This window comes from Garra rufa, chromosome 11 (genome assembly GCF_049309525.1).
Source record: "Garra rufa chromosome 11, GarRuf1.0, whole genome shotgun sequence".
In the NCBI taxonomy this organism is placed as follows: domain Eukaryota; kingdom Metazoa; phylum Chordata; class Actinopteri; order Cypriniformes; family Cyprinidae; genus Garra; species Garra rufa.
This window is the reverse complement of record NC_133371.1, coordinates 20,454,317-20,477,339: the sequence shown is the minus strand read 5'-3', so window position 1 is coordinate 20,477,339 and position 23,023 is coordinate 20,454,317. Positions and strand designations below refer to the sequence as shown.

The 23,023-nt window shown below is 48.3% G+C and overlaps 1 protein-coding gene across 1 annotated transcript; it reads right to left on the bottom strand.

Moving 5' to 3' along the window:
• Positions 1–9,088: 9,088 nt before the first annotated feature.
• On the bottom strand, positions 9,089–14,604 carry LOC141345263 (vomeronasal type-2 receptor 1-like). The gene is made up of 8 exons (XM_073850145.1): positions 14,476–14,604; positions 13,510–14,007; positions 12,172–12,419; positions 11,757–12,048; positions 10,684–11,472; positions 10,383–10,610; positions 10,126–10,249; positions 9,089–9,984 (listed from the first exon to the last, which is right to left on the bottom strand). The coding sequence occupies exons 1-8, from the start codon at positions 14,602–14,604 to the stop codon at positions 9,089–9,091; spliced, it is 3,204 nt and encodes a 1,067-aa protein (XP_073706246.1).
• Between the last annotated feature and the right edge of the window lie 8,419 nt (positions 14,605–23,023).

Below are 23,023 nucleotides of genomic sequence, written 5' to 3'. Positions count from 1 at the left end.
AGTGCTTTGTCCTCCTCCTAAGTCCCCCTACGTCCCGCCCTTTGTTGTTCCTGTGGCCCAAGGCCTGCCTTCTGGGAGGGCAACTGTCACACTCATGGACTTTTTTTGTGTTTTTATTCCCTATATGCTATGTTACCAAGTTTCTGTCTCCTGTTGAATGTGTCTTGTTAATTATCTTAATTTGCATTATTATTTAAAGTGTAGTCTGTCCTGTGCTGCCTCGTCCGGTAATGTTTATGTTGCCCCTATGTGTGTCTCCTGACTGCCTTCTGTGAATTAACCTGCTGTGGATTTAGTAAAGACTATTTGCATTGATCTTTATCTTCTTCATGCATTCATTCCACTGTAGCGTCACAATTTCAGCTAACATTTTGCTTTATATTTTCAGTTTGACAACATTAAGTTAAAGTTAAAGACTGTCCGGAGCAACACTTTAGCTTTCCAAAGAATAACATTATATGTCCCAAGTTATTAATGTACATAATCACTTCATCCTAGGCTGTACAATTATGTATTGTACTAGCCTGGCAAGCCAGACCCACATAAATGTAGGGTCTGGGCACTCTCCATTGACAGGGCTCAACTGGAGGGGTGGGATAAACGGTTGTCTTTCAAACTCCTCTCCACGCAATAGGATAGCGCTACAACCAATCAGAGACTTAGTCTGTCAGGTGACGTAGTCAGAGCGACGGAGATTTTTAACGAAAATCAGTGCACTGTGCAGTCTGTCAGCCAAATAATTAACATAGATGGGCACTAAACCTTTAAAAGTAAACAAAAACATGCACAGACAAATCCAAATTACACCCTGCTCTGATGTAGTATACGCAAACACCGGAAGGGGAAATCGGTGAAAAAGTCCAGGATGAGTTTGCGTAAGCAAACGTAATCTTTTAGCTTTAAATGGGTTTGAACAACCAGGATAAACGCAAGTAATTACCATTTTGAATAGCCGCTATATCCACAATCTCTGTGCACTGTGTGAACAATGAGTGTCGTATACACGCCACAGATCGCTTCCGGTGTTTGCGTATTCTACACCACAGCGCGTTCTCATGTAACGAGCTCCTGCTCAGGACAGATGGACGTGGCTGTGTATCCAAAGTAAAAAATTATATAAATACTGTTCAGTTTTCCACGCGTAATTCACAGAACCAGGAATTCATGTCTGACGGAACTTATGGTCACAGGTCAGTCGTCATCATGTTAAGCCCGCCCACCGACTCGTGATTGGCCCGGTACATCTTGGATTTTTCGGAATTTTAAGTGAATTGAGAGTAACTAGACTGACCTTGGAAGCAAATGTAATTTGCTGCCGCTAGGGGCGCGTCTAGATTCTAGGCTAGTATTGTACATCTTTTAGCACAGCATTTGTCTTTTTGTCTATATGCTTTATATAGAGAGCTAAAAATAGCCATAGATCACACCAAACTTCAAACTCATTGATGCAACTTTGTTCATTTCTAAAATTAACTTTTATATGAACTTTTTTGGACTGCTGAATTGAACTGGGTGCAATACCTAGACACGGCTAGACAGGGATAGATTTAATTGTTTGATTAAAATTATTGCTAGGGATAAATTGGTAGTCGCTTGATATTGGTAGGGACATGCCCCTACCTAATTCTACACACTTGAATACAATTATAAGCTTGGAGAATAGATTTGCCAAATTTAATGTTCCTCCATTCAAAGAGATACTGAAACTGAAATAGCTCCCGAGAGTCATTTCAAAAATGGGTGCCAAATGAAATGACTTGCCTTAAAGTGACTTTGGTTGTGCAGAAGCTTTAGAAAACGTCTCAGGTTACGTATGTAACCCTGGTTCCCTGAGGGAACGAGACACTGCGTCCTGAAACGCTATGGGAAACGCCATTGGTTGATCACAGTCATAGTCCAACGTCCAATGAGAAACGGGAGTGACGTCACAGGCGCGGTGACGACAGCGACCAGGAAGTATAAAAGCACGTGCGTTTGAAGCCGGCATCAGCTCAAGGAATGAAGCGCGCGCAGCAGGGATGCGGGAATTATGGTCTGAGATGCAGTGTCTCGTTCCCTCAGGGAACCAGGGTTACATACGTAACCTGAGACGTTCCCTTCCGGGAACTCAACACTGCGTCCTGAAATGCTATGGGGAACGAGGTATCAACGCCCCCATAATTCCAAAGCCCACCAGACAAGAGGGAGATAATGTACCTCGGCCCTCGGGCACACGAGGACAAGATAGTCCTTCGACTGGTCTCGCAAGACCGTGAAGGAAACAGCATCTAGAATACTTACCTGCTGAGACACTGTGGTGACTCCGCCTGGTGATCTTGCCAGGACGCGAGTGGTAATGCATCTCTGTCTGTGATCCACCACCAGACAAGAGGGATATATGAACCTCGGCCCTCAGGCACTCGAGGAGAATTGGTAGTCCTTTGTCTGCATTACAGCCAGTACAAGAGGGACACAAGAAGTGCCTGGTGATCTTGCCAGGGCACTGGAATTCATCTCTGTCTGTGATCAGCCACCAGACAAGAGGGATAAATGAGCCTCGGCCCTCAGGCACACGAGGAGCAATGGTAGTCCTTTGTCTGCGTTATAGCCAGAACAAGAGGGACACGAGAAGTACCTGGTGAATTTGCCAGGATACTGGAATACATCTCTGTCTGTGAACAATCACCAGACAAGAGGGATATATGAACCTCGGCCCTCAGGTACACGAGGAGAAATGGTAGTCCTTTGTCTGCGTTACAGCCAGAACAAGAGGGACACAAGAAGTGCCTGGTGAGCTTGCCAGGACACTGGAATACATCTCTGTCTGTGATCAACCACCAGACAAGAGGGATATATGAACCTCGGCCCTCAGGCACACGAGGAGAAATGGTAGTCCTTTGTCTGCATTACAGCCAGAGCAAGAGGGACACAAGAAGTACCTGGTGAACTTGCCAGGACACTGGAATACATCTCTGTCTGTGATCAACCACCAGACAAGAGGGATATATGAACCTCGGCCCTCAGGCACACGAGGAGAAATGGTAGTCCTTTGTCTGCGTATAGCCAGAACAAGAGGGACACAAGAAGTGCCTGGTGATCTTGCCAGGAGACTGGGATGGCTCCGTCTGGGAAAATTGCCAGGACGCGAGTAGTAATACATCTCTGTCTGTGATAGACCACCAGACCAGAGGAATATGAGCCTCGGCCCTCAGGCACGCGAGGCGAGATAACACACCACTTGCCTGGGGAACTGCCAGGCCAAGAGGGTAGAAATCCATCTCCTGACTGGGGAACTGCCAGACCAGGAGGAAAGTAATCTACCTCAGTCGGGACACAGCCAGAACACTGAGGGATGAGGAGTGCCTGGTTAATAGGTGCCAGGACACGAGTAATACACCTTTGTCTGGGGAAATTGCCAGACCAAAGGGGTAAAACCTCTTTTCCTTAATAGAAGGAAAGTGCATTTTGACCTCTGGGCCTAGCTTGCTGGGGCGAGAGGATGAATGAGCCAGGAGTGGCTCTGAGGTCAAGTTCATAAAACCTGACGAACGTTAAAGGTGAGGACCAACCCGCCGCACTGCAGATGTCTTGGATAGGGACACCTGCCATCAGAGCTTTAGAGGCTTAGACGCCTCGAGTTGAGTGAGCCTTGACTCCCAACGGGGATGGGAGACCAGAGGACTCATAGGCAGTAGAGATGGCATCAACGATCCACTTACTGATAGTAGGCTTGGAAGCCGGGCATCCCCTCTTAGGGGGGCCGTAACAAACCAAGAGTTGCTCTGATTTACGCCACAGGGCAGCTCTGTGGACGTAAGTGTCTAGTGCTCTTACTGGACACATTAAGTTATACTTCCTATGGTCGTTCTCCACGAATGGAGGAGGATAAAACGCTTGGAGCGTTATTGGCTGTGGTGTTGCTGATGGGACCTTAGGTACATACCCAGCTCTTGGGCAAAGGAATGCTTTGGCCAACCCAGGGGCAAAGTCAATGTAAGAAGGGGCCACCGAAAGGGCCTGCAGGTCCCCGACTCTCTTGAGAGACGTTAGCGCAAGCAGCAGTGCTGTCTTTAGAGTAAGCATCCGATCGGAGACCTCCTCTAGAGGCTCGAAGGGAGGCTTACACAGCGCCTCCAACACCACAGCTAAGTCCCACGTGGGGACTCTTGGTTTCGCACGAGGCCTCAGCCTGAGTGCACCGCGGAGGAAACGTGAGACCAGGGGTTTTTTGCCCACTGTGAGGCCGCCATGAAGGGCATGGTAAGCCGATATAGCCGCCATGTACACCTTCAGGGTGGAGTGAGCTAACCCTGCGGAAAGACGAGTTTGCAGGAACTCCAGCACTGTACCAATCGGGCAGTGGACTGGGTCTAAACGGCGTTCATGACACCATGAAGCAAACAAGTTCCACTTTAGGCCATAAAGTTTCCTCGTAGAGGGAGCTCTGGATTGAAGGATGGTCTCAACAACCTCAGTTGGGAGACCAGCTTCTATGAGTTGTGCCCCCTCAGGGGCCACACCCATAACTTCCACTTCTCTGGGAGGGGGTGGCAAATTGCGCCCCCAGCCTGGGAGAGAAGGTCCCTCCTGACAGGAATCTCCCATGGAGAGCCGTCGAGGAGGGTGATTATATCCGAGAACCATACTCGGGCCGGCCAGTACGGGGCTACTAATAACAGCCGTACACCGTACCGGTGTACTCTTTCCAGAACTCCCGGGAGCAGAGCAATCGGGGGAAAAGCGTACAGACGAAGCCTCGGCCACGTCTGTACCATGGCATCCAGTCCAAGAGGAGCTGGAGGAACTAGAGAGTACCAAAGGGGACATTGCGATGTCTCCTGAGTCGCAAAGAGGTCCACTTGGGCTTGGCTGAACACTCTCCAGATTTGCTTCACCGCCTCTGGGTGAAGCATCCATTCCCTGGGCCTTGGCCCCTGCCTCAACAGGACGTCTGCTCCCACATTACAGCGTCCAGGAATGTGAACTGCTCTCAATGAGAGAAGCTTCCCTTGAGACCACATGATGATCTGGTACGCCAGCTTGTATAAGGGGCGTGAACGCAGACCTCCCTGGTGGTTTATGTAGTAGTCTACTGCAGTGTTGTCTGTACGGACCAGCACATGACGGTTTCTTAGGTCTGGAAGGAAATGCTTCAGAGCCCGGAACACGGCCAGCATTTCTAGGCAATTTATGTGCCAAGATTGATGATGGTCGTTCCACAGGCCACGGGCCGAGCGGCCACTCATGACCGCTCCCCACCCGGTGAGGGATGCATCTGTCGCTAGCGTGACGCGGCGGCAAGGAGCTCCCAGCACTGGACCTTGAGATAGGAACCAGGGCTTCTTCCACATGACTAAGGCACGTAGGCAGCGCCGCGTGACCTTGATCTTGCGGAATGGGTTCCCCCTCGGGGCAAATCCCTTTGGTTTTGAGCCACCACTGTAGCGGTCTCATGTACAGCAGTCCTAGAGGTATCACGTTGGATGCAGCTGCCATAAGACCTAACAGTACTTGGAACTGTTTGACAGTGAGTAACAGGCCTAGCTTGACCGCATTTGCTGCAGTAAGGATCGACTCGATCCGAGCAGGTGACATTCGTGCCTGCATCGTGGTCGAATCCCAGACTACACCTAGATAAGTGGTTCTATGTAATGGAGAAAGCACACTTTTCTTGGCATTGAGCCTCAACCCCAGCTTTTTCATGTGAGCAAGAACAACATCTCGATGTTGAGCCGCTAACTGTTCTGAACTGGCTAGGATGAGCCAGTCGTCTATGTAGTTGAGTATGCGGATGCCCTGGAGTCGCAGAGGAGCCAGAGCAGCATCCACACACTTCGTGAAAGTTCGGAGTGAGAGCGCTAGGCCGAACGGAAGAACTCTGTATTGGTAAGCTTTGCCCCTGAAAGCGAACCTGAGAAACTTCCGGTGTTGAGGAAGGATGGAGACGTGAAAGTATGCGTCTTTCAGATCTATCGTGACAAACCAGTCCTCGGACCTGATTTGAGACACGACTTGTCTGACAGTCAACATTTTGAACTTCAGTTTTCTGACTGAGAGGTTTAGCTGTCTGAGATCTAGAATGGGCCGCAGCCCCCCATCCTTCTTGGGAACAATGAAGTACCGGCTGTAGAACCCGGATTCTCTGTGTTGAGGAGGGACCACCTCGATGGCCTCCTTCCTCAGGAGAGTATTTACTTCCTGTTCCAGTACCAGAGCCTGCTCGGGGCTTACCAGAGTAGGAAATACCCTCTGAAAGGTGGCGGCTTGGCGCCGAATTGAATGCAATAGCCTTTCTCTACAGTACGCAGGACCCACGTAGAAATATTTGGCAGTAGCTTCCACGCTGCCAGAAATTCTACTAAGGGAACCAGCCTCTCGAGACTGGTTTCTGGATTTATTTGAGGAGCTACCTCGGTGACCTGTAACAGCGAACTGGCAGGATGCACCTGAAGTAAGCGCTCTAGAGACCCCCGTAGGGGTGGCAAACTCTCTGATTCCGCTACGTTTCTGGGCGGAGAGACCAGAGAATGATGTTCGCGGGAGACTGCCGCGCCCTGTAACACCGGCAGGGTTAGCTGACGAATCTCCTGAGGGCCCCGAAGAGAGGTGGTCACCGTACTCCTCAGAGGCGGTGAGGCACCTAGCCCTTCGAGAGGGGCTGCCCTCATTGGCCCTGGGCCACGACCATCAGGGCCATTTAGCCGAGGCCCTCTTAGACTGGAGGATGACCCTCAGGTCCGGCCTCGTCTTAGAGGACCCCGGCTTGGAGTGTTGCTGAGCCCACCCTCTAGGTCTTGCCGGAGGGGTACGGGTAGCAACACTCCTTATCTGTGCTTCCCGGTGCGAGGAGCTAGCATGCGGCTGGGGCTGCTCCCATCCAGCAGCCCCAGAGGAGTAAACGCGGCGAGGAAGGTACCGCTGGAACGCCGCCGCCTGCTTACGGGCCTCCTGGTGCCTGTTGACAACCGTGTCAACAGAGTCACCAAAGAGGCAGATGAGATGCAGGGGGGCATCCAGGAGCGTGACCCTGTCCTTCTCTTTCATGTCGGACAGGGTCAACCAGAGATGCCTCTCCGCGGCCTCCTTGGTGGCACGGGCGGTCTCCTTGGTGGCGCGGAGCGCCAGGTCTGCGGTCCTGCGCATCTCTGTAACGCTCACTTCCTCGCCGTCGCTGAACTCCTTCAGCAGGTCAGCCTGGTATGCCTGGAGTACAGACATAGTGTGGAGACAACCACCAGCCTGACCTGCTGCCGCATATGCCTTGCCCATCAAGCCGGATGTAATCTTTAGTGGCCTGGTGGGCAAGGACGGAGCCTTCAAAGACGATGCCAGGCCGGGAGACAGATAGCTCGCTAGTGTCTGCTCGACCTGTGGCATCGTCTTATAACCATATTCCTCCATCCCCCCCACATTACCGTAGTAATCAGAGGCGGGTGAGAAAAGACGTGAGGAATATGGTTTTTCCCACGATCTCGAGATCTCTTTGTGGAGATCGGGGAAAAAAGGAAGGCTCCGTTTAGGAGGTGCTGACTTCGCCCGCAGGAAGTGCTCATCGAGCCTGCTTCCCTGCGGTTCATGTTCTTGAGCGGGTGGCCAGCTGATATTGAGTTTGGCCACCGCGTTAGTCAGCACCTCGACTAGCTCCTCGTACTGGGGTGAACGGGGGGGGGGGGGCGGTTGTGGGGTGTCAACACTCTCAATGGAAGACAGATGAAGCATTGACTCCTCCTCTTGGAGGGAAGGAACCGCAGTGCGGGCTTCCTCATCCAAGAGGAGGTCAAACGATCCGCTGGGTGAGGAGAGAGATAGGGGATCACCCGTCTCAACTCCTTCCAGCAGATCTAACTGCGAACCCCACGAGTGCAGCTGCCGCTCCGCCTCAGCGGAAGCGGGGCCAGACCCGCGGGGAACGCTTGTGAAAGCCCCCTCCTCAAAGAGGGCTTTCCGGGAACGGAGCAACTGCAGCGGCATTCGCTCGCACTGCGGGCAGCCAGCCCCCTCAAGGGCTGACCTAGCGTGCTCCGCTCCCAAGCAGACCACACATAGATCGTGTGTATCCCCACCAACAATGAAACGTTGGCAGGGAGGGACACACTTTCTATGGGGCTGCTCAACCGCCTTTCTCTCTCTCTTAAAAGAACGTTTTCCCCCTTTTGGCATACTGCTCAAAATAAAGTTGTGCAAACTGGCACGAAAAAACAGCAGTATGTGGACAGACAGACAATCGACATAGAGCGCTCTCACTGAATGACAAAAGCTGACGCCGGCTTCAAACGCACGTGCTTTTATACTTCCTGGTCGCTGACGTCACCGCGCCTGTGACGTCACTCCCGTTTCTCATTGGACGTTGGACTATGACTCAGAGTGCGGCCCGCCAATGGCGTTCCCCATAGCGTTTCAGGACGCAGTGTTGAGTTCCCGGAAGGGAACTGCTTATTTATAGGACAAGGACGGGTATGCTTTTTACAAGTTAGAATTTAGTAATTGCAATAATTGAACATGTCTGTCTTTGAGAGTGATACCCCCTATTGTGACACCTATGTGACAAAGAATAATTGCAAGTCCGATCCAAGTGTTCAATGTCAGGATTGTTACCATCCAAAAGAGAGCCGGGTCACTATGCAGTATGGAAAAGTATGGAATTTGATATTAGCTTTTTCCAATTCTGGAAAAAATATAGAAAAAAGCAAACAAGATATGGAAACAACGTCGTTTTAATGACTTCAAAAATAATTTTATTGCATTTAATAAAACATAACATGCACATAAGAGGTTTAAAACTGTGTCCATGAATTTCTATTTCTTATTAAGTGAATTAAACTTATTAAGTAAATGTCAAATTTAGTTTTAATTAGGAAGTAAACAATGCAGCTTCAGAAAATGGCTTTCAGATGGACACTGATAGTGTTGACCCATGGGAGTCAGAAATATTTGACAGTAGTGCTGCCCTTTCAGTTCAAGGACAATAAATATGTTCTTGCTTTGATTTCTATTTATTTTTTTAACAGTAATGTTGAACCTTTTCCAATTTTTATGTGTTTTTAATGATTTGAAATGTTGCTTTTTTTCTACTGCATGAGTACTGCTGATCTTAAAGTGCTGTAGATGATTATTTCCTCATCATTTGTTTCTTGTTGTTTTTCTCTGGTTTTAACAAAATAATGTAACATTTTGGAGCAAATATGCAAAATAGTAAACCAAAACTTGATGCTAATATAGCAAATATCTGCACAGCTACAGTAAATTTTCCAGGAGAACTGACATAAGCTGGGATAAATGTAAGCCAGACAGCACAGAATATGAGCATACTGAATGTGATGAACTTTGCTTCATTGAAGTTATCAGGGAGTTTCCGAGCAAGAAAAGCTAAAACAAAACACATGATTGATAGCAGGCCAGTATAACCCAGAACAGCCCAGAAACCAATAGCTGAACCTAAGTTACATTCAAGGATGATCTTTTCTCTATAATAGTTCAAATTCATATATGGGAAAGGGGGGGATATTGTTAACCAAACCACACAGATAATCACCTGTACTAATGTTAAGGAAACAACACTAAGTCGTTGTTGTGCAGGCCCAAACCATTTCATAACATTACTTCCTGGAAGTGTAGCCTTGAAGGCCATTAAAACAACTATTGTTTTCCCGAGAACACAGGAGATACAGAGGACAAAAGTGACCCCAAACGTTGTGTGACGCAACATACAGGACCACTCAGTGGGCCGACCAATGAAGGTAAGTGAACAGAGAAAACACAATGAGAGTGAGAAGAGCAACAGGAAGCTCAGCTCTGAGTTGTTAGCTCTTACAATTGATGTTCCTTTATGAAGATAAAACAGAAAATATACCATAGCTGTTAATAACACCCCAATGAAGGAGAAAATACAGAACACCATCCCCATGATTTCTGTGTAGGAAAGAAATTCAACCACTTTTAGTTCACATCTGTCTTTTCTTTCATTCGACCAGTACTCCAAATCACAAGGAGAGCAGTCACTAGAATCTGGAAAGAAATTGTTCCAATATATTAAAAAGTAACATTAGTGAATATAAAGTGCATCATAAAGTTATTTGACAAAAAGGACAGTATTACAAATTATTTTAACATAATTTCATGGGAGTTAAACAGCATGTAGGATTTTACCTGTGACATTACTGATTTCTCCTTCTGCACACGGAATACAGTCATAACAGCAGACAGGTTGATCTTTTCGCACAGCCTTCCTGGTGCCAGGGGGGCAGGTCTCACTGCACACGGACACAGGCAACTATAATAAAATAAATTGTCATATAAAACCTCACAGTGATGATGTCTTTAATAACTTCTTCAGTCAATCTCCTTTGCATGATTCAGAGTTATTTGACATGCCCTCAATAATTAATTGCATAATATTAATGTACCTGTCCACTTTTCTCTGCCCATAGTATATGTTCCTGATTGACTTGAAGACGTTGCTTTGAAGGCAGTGAGCTGTCATAGAGTCCCACATGCTCAAACTGGAGATGTCCATCCTCAGCAGGCTGCCAGTTTACAAGGTCATATCTTGCCACTGGATCACCCCTTTCATCAAAGAATATTTCTTCACCTGTTTTAACAGTGAATCTCACATCCCTCATATACTTCAACACCTAAGAAGAAACACCAGGAACAGTATTACTATATTAATTAGTTTCTGTATAAAACTAAGTGCTCCTCATTTACCATTTGTGGTATGGGCCGTTCTTTTTTGCTGCTGTTGGTGGAGAGTCTGAAGTCTTTTAATAAATTATGTAGTGTATATGCGACAGCATACACTGCTGTGTACACCTTATTTACTATTCGCAACTCTGATACATCAGTATATTCATTTTGCAGCTCTGCAAGTCTCTCTAAACCAGTACAGCCATTACTGTCACTGTTCCTGATGGAGCACTGAAAAATTGTTTCCCAAAATTCTTTTAAAAGTTGATTTTTTGGTTCTTGATCAGGGTGCACATTCACTAGGAATTCTCGTAGGCCCATAATGTTGGCATTTGCTATAGCAAAACCCACAGCTCCAGAAAGGAAACTGGAATCCTTAGTTTCTGCAAGAGTTCGAGAAGTGATCCAAGATTCACTCCCAACCCACTGTATCCCTGTGATGTTGTGTTGCAAAATTACTTTCAGGAGGGGGAGAAAATCTCCTAATGCAATAAAAGCTAGCACAACCCTGGTAGTGCCCTTTTTGATCACTTCCAGTGTCTTCAGAAACTGTTCTTGTGGATCATTGTTTAATATGGCCTCTGAGTATTCAATACAAACCCCTTCTTCTTTTGCAGCCTCCTCAAATGCTGCAATTCCATTATTACCATAGTCATTGCGACTCCTGACCGTCCCAACCCAGGTCCAACCAAAGTGCTTGACTAGCTGAGCCAGTGCTCTGCTTTGGTAATAATCACTGGATATTGTTCTAAAGAAGGATGGATACCTTTTTCTGTCACTCAGGCATGCACATGTGGCAAAATGACTGATCTGCAATATAAAGAAGCAGTGTATAATATGTTAACCACATATTTTTAAAGAAAATACTTTTCAGTAATTCCACTATATAAATATGGTGCTCCATATTTATGTACTGGAATTACTAAAAAGTATTTTAGTAGTACAGTACACAGTCCAATACATTTTTTCTATATATTTACAACAGTTTCATTTAATTTTCAACATCTGATCTAAAAAACATATTTTTGGCACATGTTACAGTGGTTTATCATAATCTGATTACACTAACCAGCAGCAAATAAGTAAGTTCTTACAACAGGTAAGCTGAATGGACCAACTACTGATGCCAAGCCAATAGTGGATGAGGATGCTGAATCTCCAACAATGGCTTGAACAGCTTGTGGTCTAATGCAGGATGTATCACTCAAAGTGTCTTCATAACCATTCATCAAAGCCATGCCTGAGAGAATTGTTTGAGCAAAAGAGCGACAAGAGTCATATATCTTATAGCCCAAAGAAATATCAGGCAATAGCTGTGTGCTGTTATTAATCTCTTCAATGGCAAAAATCAGCGCCTGAGCAAATTTAAATTCACGTAAGTTTAAGCTGTGGTGAGAAAAAGCATCAACTGTATTACATTCTTCAAAAAGTCATCAGAAAGATATAATAATGATATATATAATAACTTTTTTTGTTTGTTTGTTTTTTCATCAGTATTATCATACTGACCTGGCACATGTTGTTGGGTCTGGTTTGGAAGTATAATTATGCATTTTTAGGAGAGCATTTCTGTGGATTGAAAAAATCGCCCCAATGTTGATGTCTCTTTCTGCAGAAAGTGAAGGTAAGGCAGGCTGACCAAGCAGACTGCAGACTTGTGCTGAAGCTGGCACTAAGACACCATGTACAACAAGCAGCAGTAGCTGCAGTGACGCAGTCCTCTTTGTCATGCCAGTATGTATGTGGGGAAAGATTCTCTGAGGCAAAACAGTGCTGCCTTTTATCGTGTCTAATTGTTTTAATATCTTCAAATGTCCTTTGGGGCATATTAAATCCTTAACTCCAGTTTGCTCTTTACACTCATGTTTCATTATGTAAGAATAAGTATTTAGTGGTCTAAAGAGGATGGTGCTGGAACCTAGCATAGCATACTTAACATTGCAGCCTTTATTATTAGAGTAAAATAAGCCAACCAAACATATAAAAAGTAACATTGCTACTTATACTATTCAATACTTTTTTTCCTGAATAATGTTAAATATATAGGATTTTTTATGGAGTAAGATGAGCTAAAAAGCTTTAAGCTATGTTTATCTGTATTTATAATGGTAGCAAACATTTAGTTTTATTTACAAGCATTTTATATTAGGCCATTTACAAATAAAATAATAAAATGTAAGTTCCCTTTCAGGAACTTCAAGCTGTGTCAAAACGCTAGGGGAACGCTTCCAGCGCAACCATGCTCTGAAATATGTGTGTAAAAGTCCAATAGAGAAGCGATACGTCACGGGCGGGGTGACGTATCGCATCTCTATTGGACTTTTACACATGTATTTCAGAGCGTGGTTACACTGGAAGCGTTCCCCTAGCGTTTCGACACAGTGTCTCGTTCCCTTCAGGGAACAAGTGTTACAGTAGTAACCTGAGACGTTAGCCTATACGTGACTTATGCTTTTTTTCTCTCTCTCTCAAAAACACAATTTTGTATAAGGTATTTTTTAACATGCAGCAAACTTTAAAATATCTTTACAGAGGTCCTATTATGCTCTTTTACAAAGTCTTTATTTTGTTTTGGAGGTGCACTATATACAATTGTGTTGGTAATGTTTCTGTAGGAAATTTTACAGCTGGACCAGTGTAGTGAAAACACTCTTGCACATTTTAATTTAATGAGGGATTACAAAAACTGCATTTTGTTTTTATTTAGTACTGCTCATCTAACCTGGAAAGAAAAAAACTAACTGGGTCTAACTGGCGGTCTCCGGACCAAGAAGTGAAAAGTCTCCACTTCAAGGCGTACAGTTTCCTCGTGGAGGGAGCTCTGGATTGGAGGATGGTCTCCACAACCTCAGTTGTGAGACCGGAAGCTATGAGTTGTGCCCCCTGAGGGGCCACACCCATAACTTCCATCGCTCCGGGCAGGGGTGGAGAATTTCTCCCCCTGCCTGTGAGAGTAGATCCGACCTGACGGGAATTTCCCAAGGAGAGCCGTCTAGGAGGGATATCAGGTCCGAGAACCAGATTCGGCCCAGCCAGTACGGGGCTACTAGAAGAAGCCTCTCGCCAGAACTCCCGGTAGGCGTACAGACGTAGCCTCGGCCAGGTCTGTACCATAGCACCCAGTCCCAAAGGAGCTGGATGATGAAGAGAGAACAAGAGGGGACATTGTGCATTCATCTGAGTTGCGAAGAGGTCCACCTGAGCCTGGCCAAAGATTCTCCAGATCTGTTTCATCACAGAGGGATGAAGCATCCATTCCCCGGGCCTCGGCCCCTGCCTCGACAGGAAGTCTGCCCCAATATTTAGATACCCTGGGATATGAACAGCTCTCAAGGAGAGTTTCCCCTGGGACCACACAAGGATCCGGTGCACCAGCTTGTACAAGGGGCGCGATCGCAGACCTCCTTGGTGGTTGATGTAAGAGACCACCGCTGTGTTGTCGGTGCGCACCAGCACACGGTGATCTCTTAGGTCTGGGAGAAAGTGTTTCAGAGCCTGAAACATAGCCAGCATCTCCAGGCAGTTGATGTGCCACGTGAGATGATGGCCTTTCCACAGACCACGGGCGGAGCGGCCACTCATGACCACTCCCCAGCCAGTGAGGGATGCATCTGTCACTAGGGTGGCGCAGCGACGAGGAGCTCCCAACACTGGGCCTTGAGTCAAGAACCAAGGTTTCCTCCACATGTCCAAGGCATGAAAGCATGGCCGCGTGACCTTGATCATGCAAAGTTGATTTTCCCTGGGGGAGAACCCCTTGGCTCTGAGCTACCACTGTAGGGGTCTCATGTACAGCAGGCCAAGAGGTATTACGTTGGACGTGGCTGCCATCAAACCCAGCAGCCTATGAAACTGCTTTACAGTGAATGACCGGCCTTCTTTCACTCTCATGACCTGAGTGAGGATCGAACTGACACAAGCGGGAGACAGATGTGCCCGCATTGTGGTCGAATCCCACACCACACCAAGATAAGTGGTCCTCTGTAATGGAGAAAGCACACTTTTCTTGGCGTTTAGTCTTAACCCCAGCACTTTCATGTGTGACAGAACAACATCTCAATGTTGAACTGTCATCTGTTCTGATTGGGCCAAAATCAGCCAATCGTCGATGTAGTTGAGTATGCGGATGCACTGGAGTCGCTGCATCTACACACTTTGTAAAAGTGCGGGGTGAGAGTGCAAGGCCGAAAAGGAAGAACCCGGTATTGGTATGCTTCGCCCCTGAAAGCAAACCTTAGGAACTTCCTGTGTTGAGGAAGGATGGAGACGTGAAAGTAGGCGTCTTTGAGATCTATAGTCACAAACCAGTCCTCGGACCTGATGTGTGAGACAACCTGTTTCACCGTAAGCATTTTGAACTTGAGGCGCATGATCGAATGATTTAATACGCGTAGTTCTAAGATGGGCCTCAGCCCTCCACCCTTCTTTGGAACAATTAAGTACCGGCTGTAGAACCTGGACTCCCGCTCGTGAGGAGGGACCACCTCGATGGCCTCCTTCCCCAGGAGAGTTTTTACTTAGTTAGTTAAGCACTCATTGTTCTGTTATTTGCCTTGCTAGTGGTTTCTGCGTTTAATAGTAGTTTTGATTGTGCTTATTAAAATTCAAAACTGAGCGGACGGCCAAGGGAAGCTTTTGTTATTCATATCGCGCCCTTCCAGAGCAATTAGAAGTGCGAAGTTTGTTGCATTTAAGTTTCGATTAGAGGCATTTTGCGTGCATGCAATACATTTGCGGCTGACTGAGCCCAAGAGGCGTCCCTAGCTGTTTCAGTAAAGCTTTGTTTGGTTGTGTATTTAACGGTGTCATACCAGCTGACGCTGAAGCGTCAGCGGAAGCGTTCAGCCTCCTCGCGTGAAGACCGACAAGAGTAAAGACTTGCGACTTTTCCTGCGCGACTTATCCGAGCAACGACACCGACAACGCACTTAAGTACTCCTTTCCTTTTTCTCACTCTTCTTTCTGTCCTTTCACTATCATTTGTTTCCAACTCATTCCGGTGCTCTCTACACACCGCACTAACATCACATGCACACGCCGACGCAATCTCTCTAACCTGCGTCCAATACACACCTCTTCCAGTGAACCTTTCTGTTTCACGGTTGGACTTTGGAACTGTCAATCAGCCGTCAACAAAGCTGACTTCATTTCGGCATTTTCTTTGCAATCTGGCATGAGCATCCTAGGTTTGACTGAGACCTGGATACGTCCAGAAGACTCTGTAACCCCAGCCGCTCTATCTAATAAATTCTCCTTCTCTCACACCCCTCGTCAGACTGGAAGGGGTGGGGGTACGGGACTTCTGATTTCCAACAACTGGAAATACTCAACCCATCCTCCTCTATGCAATTATAACTCATTTGAATCTCATACAATCACTATAACATCTCCTATCAAACTCCATGTTGTGGTCATTTACCGCCCTCCTAGTCAACTTGGCATCTTCTTAGAAGAGCTGGATGGGCTGCTATCCTCTTTTCCAGAAGATGGCAGCCCACTTCTAGTCTTTGGAGATTTTAACATGCATCTGGACAAACCCTATGCTGCAGACTTCCATTCACTCCTTGCTTCATTTGACCTAAAATGCACTACCACTGCATACACTCATAAATCCGGCAACCAACTTGATCTCATCTACACAAGAAATTGTACTTCAGACGACATTGTGGTCAAACCCCTACACATCTCTGACCATTTCTTCATTACACTAAACCTACATCTTGCTACTTGTGCACCCCCATCCCCCCTACCTGTTACTTTTAGACGAAACCTACGCTCTCTCTCACCCTCCCATCTTTCTTCATCAATATCCTCCTCTCTTCCCTCTCCTACCCACTTCACATCCCTGGATACTAATGCAGCAACCGACACGTTATTTTCCACTCTTACTTCTTGCCTAGATGATATATGCCCTCTCTCCTCCAGGCCAGCACGGGCTGCTCCTTCCAACCCTTGGCTATCCGATGTTCTTCGTGAGCATCGGTCCAAACTTAGGGCAGCTGAGAGAAAATGGCACAAATCTAAGGATCCATCTGACTTGAGTATGTATCAGTCTCTGCTTTCATCTTTCTCTACCCAAGTCCATACTGCCAAATCTTCATACTTCCACAACAAGATCAACAATGCTCCGGACACACGCAACCTTTTCAAAACTTTTAATTCACTGCTCTGTCCCCCTCCACCACCTCCCACCACTTCTATAACAGCTGATGATTTTGCCACATTTTTTACAGACAAAAATACATCTATCAGTAATAAGTTCTCAGCTCCACATATACAGGAACTAAAACTGACCACACCCACGGTTGAAACTCCCCTCTTCTCCTTCCATCCCCATTCTGAGGCAGAAGTAACCAAACTTCTCCTCTCCAGCCATCAGACGACATGTCCTTTAGACCCCATCCCCTCACACCTTATCCAAGCAATCTCCCCTACAATCCTACCGGCGCTCACACACATCATCAACACATCTCTTCTCACAGGCACTTTCCCCACTACATTTAAGCAGGCCCGGGTAACCCCACTGCTCAAAAAACCTACACTTAACACTTCACTCATAGACAACTATAGACCTGTCTCTCTCCTTCCGTTCATAGCAAAAACATTGGAACGAGCTGTTTTCAACCAGCTATCTTCATTTCTCTCACAGAACAACCTATTGGATGCTAACCAGTCAGGGTTCAAGAGTGGCCATTCAACTGAGATGGCACTACTGTCTGTCACTGAAGCCCTGCGGATTGCAAAAGCTGATTCCAAATCATCAGTACTCATCTTACTGGACCTTTCTGCAGCATTTGACACGGTAAATCACCAGATCCTTCTGTCTACCCTCTCATCGTTGGGCATCACAGGGACTTCACTCCGCTGGTTCAAATCCTATCTCTCTGGCAGGTCTTTCAGAGTGGCCTGGGGAGGGGAAGTTTCCAAAACTCATCAACTGGTCACTGGGGTTCCTCAGGGATCAGTTCTTGGACCCCTCCTCTTCTCCATATATACCACATCTCTGGGCCCCATCATACAGGCACATGGCTTCTCCTACCATTGCTATGCTGATGACACACAGCTCTATCTTTCGTTCAAACCAGATGATCCATCAGTAGCTGCAAGGATCTCTGGCTGCCTGGCGGATATCTCTGCATGGATGAAGGAACACCATCTTCAGCTCAATCTAGTTAAAACTGAGCTCCTTGTCTTTCCCGCCACTCCAACTTTACAACATGACTTCTCCATCCAGTTAGGTTCATCAACAATTACCCCATCGACTTCAGCCAGAAATCTTGGTGTAATCTTTGATGACCAATTGACTTTTAAAGAACACATAGCTAAAACTGCTCGATCCTGCAGGTTTGCATTGTACAACATCAGAAAGATCAGGCCCTTCCTAACAGAGCATGCTGCACAACTCCTCGTCCAGGCCCTGGTCATTTCCAGGCTGGACTACTGCAATGCTCTTTTAGCTGGTCTTCCAGCATGTACAATCAGGCCTCTACAAATGATTCAGAATGCAGCAGCATGACTCGTCTTCAATGAGCCCAAGAAGGCCCATGTCACACCTCTCTTCATATCCCTGCACTGGCTACCGGTTACAGCACGCATCAAATTCAAGACACTGATGCTGGCCTATAGGACAGCCACCGGCTCATCACCGGCCTACCTCCATTCACTACTACGCATCTACACTCCCTCCAGAAGTCTGAGATCCTCTAGTGAAAGACGCCTTATTGTACCACCACAGAGAGGCACGAAATCACTTTCCAAAACATTCTCCTTCAATGTCCCTGCCTGGTGGAATGATCTTCCCACCCCCATCCGAAACGCTGACTCCATTACTGTCTTCAAGCGACTGCTGAAAACCCATCTTTTTCGACACTATCTGACTCAAAAAAAAAAAAAAAAAAAAAAATTCTTCTCCTCTCTTTCCTGATCTTCCCTTTCTAGCCCGTACTCATCTGACAACGCCTGACATATGGTATTTTTGAGCACTTCCTATGTCGATCTGCCTCCTTAGGATGAATCATTTGTTGTATTCCCAATTGTAAGTCGCTTTGGATAAAAGCGTCTGCTAAATGAATAAATGTAAATAAATGTAAATGTACTTCCTGTTCCATAACCAGAGCCTGCTCGGGGCCCACCACGGTGGGAAAGACCCCGCTGAATGAGGGGGAAGGAAAACCGAACTGAATGCGGTAGCCTCTTTCTACAGTACGCAGGACCCACTGAGAGATATTTGGCAGAAGTTTCCACGCTGCCAGAAAGTCTACTAAGGGAATCAGCCTCTAGAGGCTGACCTCTGGTTTCAGAATGGAATAAACCCAGCTAGCTGTTCGAGGGACCTCTGTGGAGGTCGCGAGCCTCCTAGCACCGCTACGAGATCGGGCGGTAACTGAGAGATATGCTTGCTGGGAACCGAAAGTAGCGCCCTGAGGACACTGAGGAGAGATGGGCACCATATGATGAGGTGATAACCCCTCTTCCCCAAAGTGGACTGTCCTCATTAGCCCTGGGCCACGACCATCAGGGCTTCTTGGCCGATCTCTTCTTGACCCTCAAGACCTCCCTCAGGTCAGTCTTGGGCTTCGAAGAGCTCGGCTTAGAGCGTCGCTGGAACTCCCGTTCCCTGCCCTGAGGGGGGAGACGGGAGGCGACGCTCTGCTTCTGAGCCTCCCGGTATGAGGAGCTAGGAGGCTGCTGATGCCCAGCAGCCCCCTGAGCTGGAGGACGGCGAGGGAGGAACCGCTGGAACGCCGCCGGTTGATGACGTGCCTCCTGGTGTCTATCGACGATGCCGCTCACGGCGTCGCCGAACAGACCCGAAGGCACAAGCGGGGCGTCCAATAGGAAGACCCTGTCTTTCTCCTTAATGCTAGACAGGGTCAACCACCAATGTCTCTCCACGGCTCCAATGGAGCGAGCGGTCTCCTTGGTGGCGCGGAGAGATAAATCAGCAGTCCTCCTGAGCTCGGCTAGGTCTTCGGGTCGAACTCCATCGCCCTCGTCCAGCTCCTTCAGCAGGTCGGTCTGGTACGCCTGTAACACCGCCATGGTGTGCAGACACGCACCAGCCTGACCTGCTGCCGCATAACCCTTAGCCACCAGAGAGGTTGTTGTTCTGAGCAGACTGGAGGGTAGGGTTGGAGCCTTCAGGGAAACTGCAGCATCGGGGGACAGATAGCCCGCAAGCATCTGTTGCACCCGAGGCATTTCCCTATAGGCGTGCTCTGACAGCCCCGCCACATGAGAGTAACGAGCGGCAGAGGGGCTGTAGAGATGCGCCGAGTATGGTTTTCCCCATGACCTCGACACCTCAGTGTGGAGGTCAGGGAAAAACGGAAGGGGTGAATCATCATCGACACCCACCACATCAACCTCCTCGGAGGAAGAGCGGGCTTCCGATCCCAAAGAGAAAGCGGCAGATCTAGCAGGTGAGGAAAAAAGATAGGGACTCACCCGTCTCCATTCCCTCTGCTAGATCTATTTGCGAGCCCCACGAGTGTAATCGCCGCTCCGCCTCAGCGGAAGCGGGACCAGACCCGCGGGGAGCGCTGGTGAAGACTCCCTTCTGAAAGAGAGCCTTCCGAGAGCGAAGCACACACAAAGGCATGCGTAGACAATGCAAGCAATCAGCCCCCATGCTCCGCTCCCATGCAAGCAACACACAGCTTGTAGTGTTGCTACTTATCCGATTCACCCTTAAACTGTTTAGGCTTGGACATCGCTCTCTAAACAAAAGCTGTGCTAACTTGCACAAAACGGAGAGTGAACAAACACACAGACACAGAGCGCTTGCTGAAACAACAGAAGCTAGTGCTGTTTCTCACCGTACGTGCTCTGATGCTTCCCGGTCGGTGACGTCATGACGCCCATGACGTCTCGAGCTCTCATTGGACTAGTTGCACACATGATTCAGGGCGTGAAGGCGTTCCCATAGCGTTTCGCTGCAGTTTGATGTTACTGGAAGGGAACAACATTTATGAGACAAATGTTGTCATATTTAATTGGTGATATTAGATATGAAATTTTTTTTAGATATGAATTTTTTTTTTTTTTTTAGAAATTTAATCATTAGGCTGGTGAACAGATTTAGAGAATTTAATGTATCCACATTCAAAGAGATAAAAGCTGTACTTACATGACTGAAATGACTGCGCAAGAGATATTTTAAAGATGCTGGCAAGTGAAATTACGTTCCTTAAAAGGACTTTTATTGTGCAGAAGCCTTAGAAAACATCTCAGGTTATGTATGTAACCCTGGTTCCCTGAGGGAACGAGACACTGCGTCATCAACGCTTTGGGGAATGCCATTGGCGAACCCGGCTCTGAATCAGTCTACAACCAATAGGATGACGGGAGTGACGTCACCGACGTGGTGACGTAATGCGACCAGGAAGTATAAATGCATGTGAGTTTCAGACCGGCTTCAGCTTCCAGGAATGAAGCGATGCGCGGCAGGAATGCGGGAATTATGGCCCATGACGCAGTGTCTCGTTCCCTCAGGGAACCAGGGTTACATACGTAACCTGAGACGTTCCCTTTCGGGAACTCTACCCTGCGTCATCAACGCTTTGGGGAACGATATGCCAACTTCCCCAGAATTCCAAATTCCTGCCCAGTGGTGATTGTCTGGGAAAGAAAGGAAGCGCTGCTTCTGGAGGATCAGGCCAGGAAAGCTCTCTGCCTGTGGGGACCAAGGCGAGAGAGACAGTACACCTCTGCCTGGGGGACCAGCCCAGAACAAGAGGGCAGTGCCCGATGATACTTACCTGTCGGGGCACTGAAGGTTCTCTGCCTGGGAAATCTGCCAGGAACAAGAGAAAAATTACCCCTCTGTCCGGAGATCTGCCGGAGCAAGAGGGAGATGGCATGTACCTCGGCCCTCGGGCTCGCGAGGAAAGTGGTCCGCTCTGTCTGGGGAACAGCCAGCACAAGAGGGACTAGACAGACTCCGCCTGGAAAACTGCCAGGACGCAAGTGGAATTACATCTCTGCCTGGGGGAGGCCCCAGCGCAAGAGGAAACATGGTAGGAACCTCGGCCCTCAGGCGCTCGAGGAAAAGTAGTCCAAACTCCGTCTGGGGGACAGCCAGCACGAGAGGGACTGAATTGGCTCCGCCTGGAAAGTAGCCAGGACGCGAGTGGAATTACATCTCTGCCTGGGAGTACCCAGCGAAGAGGGATATGATCCGCCTCGGCCCTCGGGCTCACGAGGAAAGCGTCGACCTCAGTCTAGGGACCAGCCAGACATAGAGGGACAGGTAGCGTCTGGGGAAGAAGCCAGGATGCTAGGTTGCTCCGCCTGGAAAACTGCCAGGACGCGAGCGGGATTACATCTCTGCCTGGGACGTACCCAGCGAAGAGGGATTATGAACCTCGGCTCTTGAGGTTAGGGTCATACACCCCAGTCTGGTCACCAGCCAGAGAGGGGGTTCTCCTCGGCCCTCGAGCATACGAGGAGAGGGTAGTCCTTTGTCGGGGCACACCCGGACAGAAGGGACGCAAGTAGTGCCTGGAAACTCTGGCCAGGGCACAGGAATGGCTCTGCCTGGGAAAATTGCCAGGACGCGAGTGGAATGACATCTCTGCCTGGGGGACACCCAGCGCGAGAGGGAGAGTTGTGCACCTCGGCCCTTGGGCACACGAGGTGGTAGGCCTCTGTCTGGTGACCAGCCAGACTGAGAGGAAGGAGACCTCCTCGGCCCTCGGGCACACAAGGAGAGTGTAGTCCCTTGTCGGGGCGCACCCGGACCAAAGGGACCCAAGCAGTGTCTGGAAACTCTGGCCAGGACACTAGAATGGCTCCGCCTGGAAACTGCCAGGACGTGAGTGGGATTACATCTCTGCCTGGGGAGTACCCAGCGTGAGAGGGAACATGATAAGTACCTCGGCCCTTAGGCACACGAGGAGAAGCAGTCCAAACTCTGTCTGGGAAACAGCCAGTACAGGAGAGACTAGAAGGGCTCCACCTGGAAAACAGCCAGGACGCGAGCGGAATTACATCTCTGCCTGGGAGCACCCAGCGCGAGAGGAAATGTCTACCTCGGCCCTCGGGCTCACGAGGGAAGGTAGTCCCTTGTCAGGGTGCACCCGGACAGAGGGGACCCAAGTAGTGTCTGGAACTCCGGCCAGGACACCCGAAGAGCTCCGCCTGGAAAACTGCCTGGACACGAGCGGAATTACATCTCTGCCTGGGGGACGCCCAGCACAAGAGGAAACATTCACCTCGGCCCTCGGGCTCACGAGGGATCGCGCCTTCTCTGCCCACTTAGGACAGATGAGCTTGTAGCTCGTAGGTCTAGTTCGTAGAACTTAACAAAGGTCAGGGGTGTGGACCAACCCGCCACACTGCAGATGTCCTGAATAGGGAC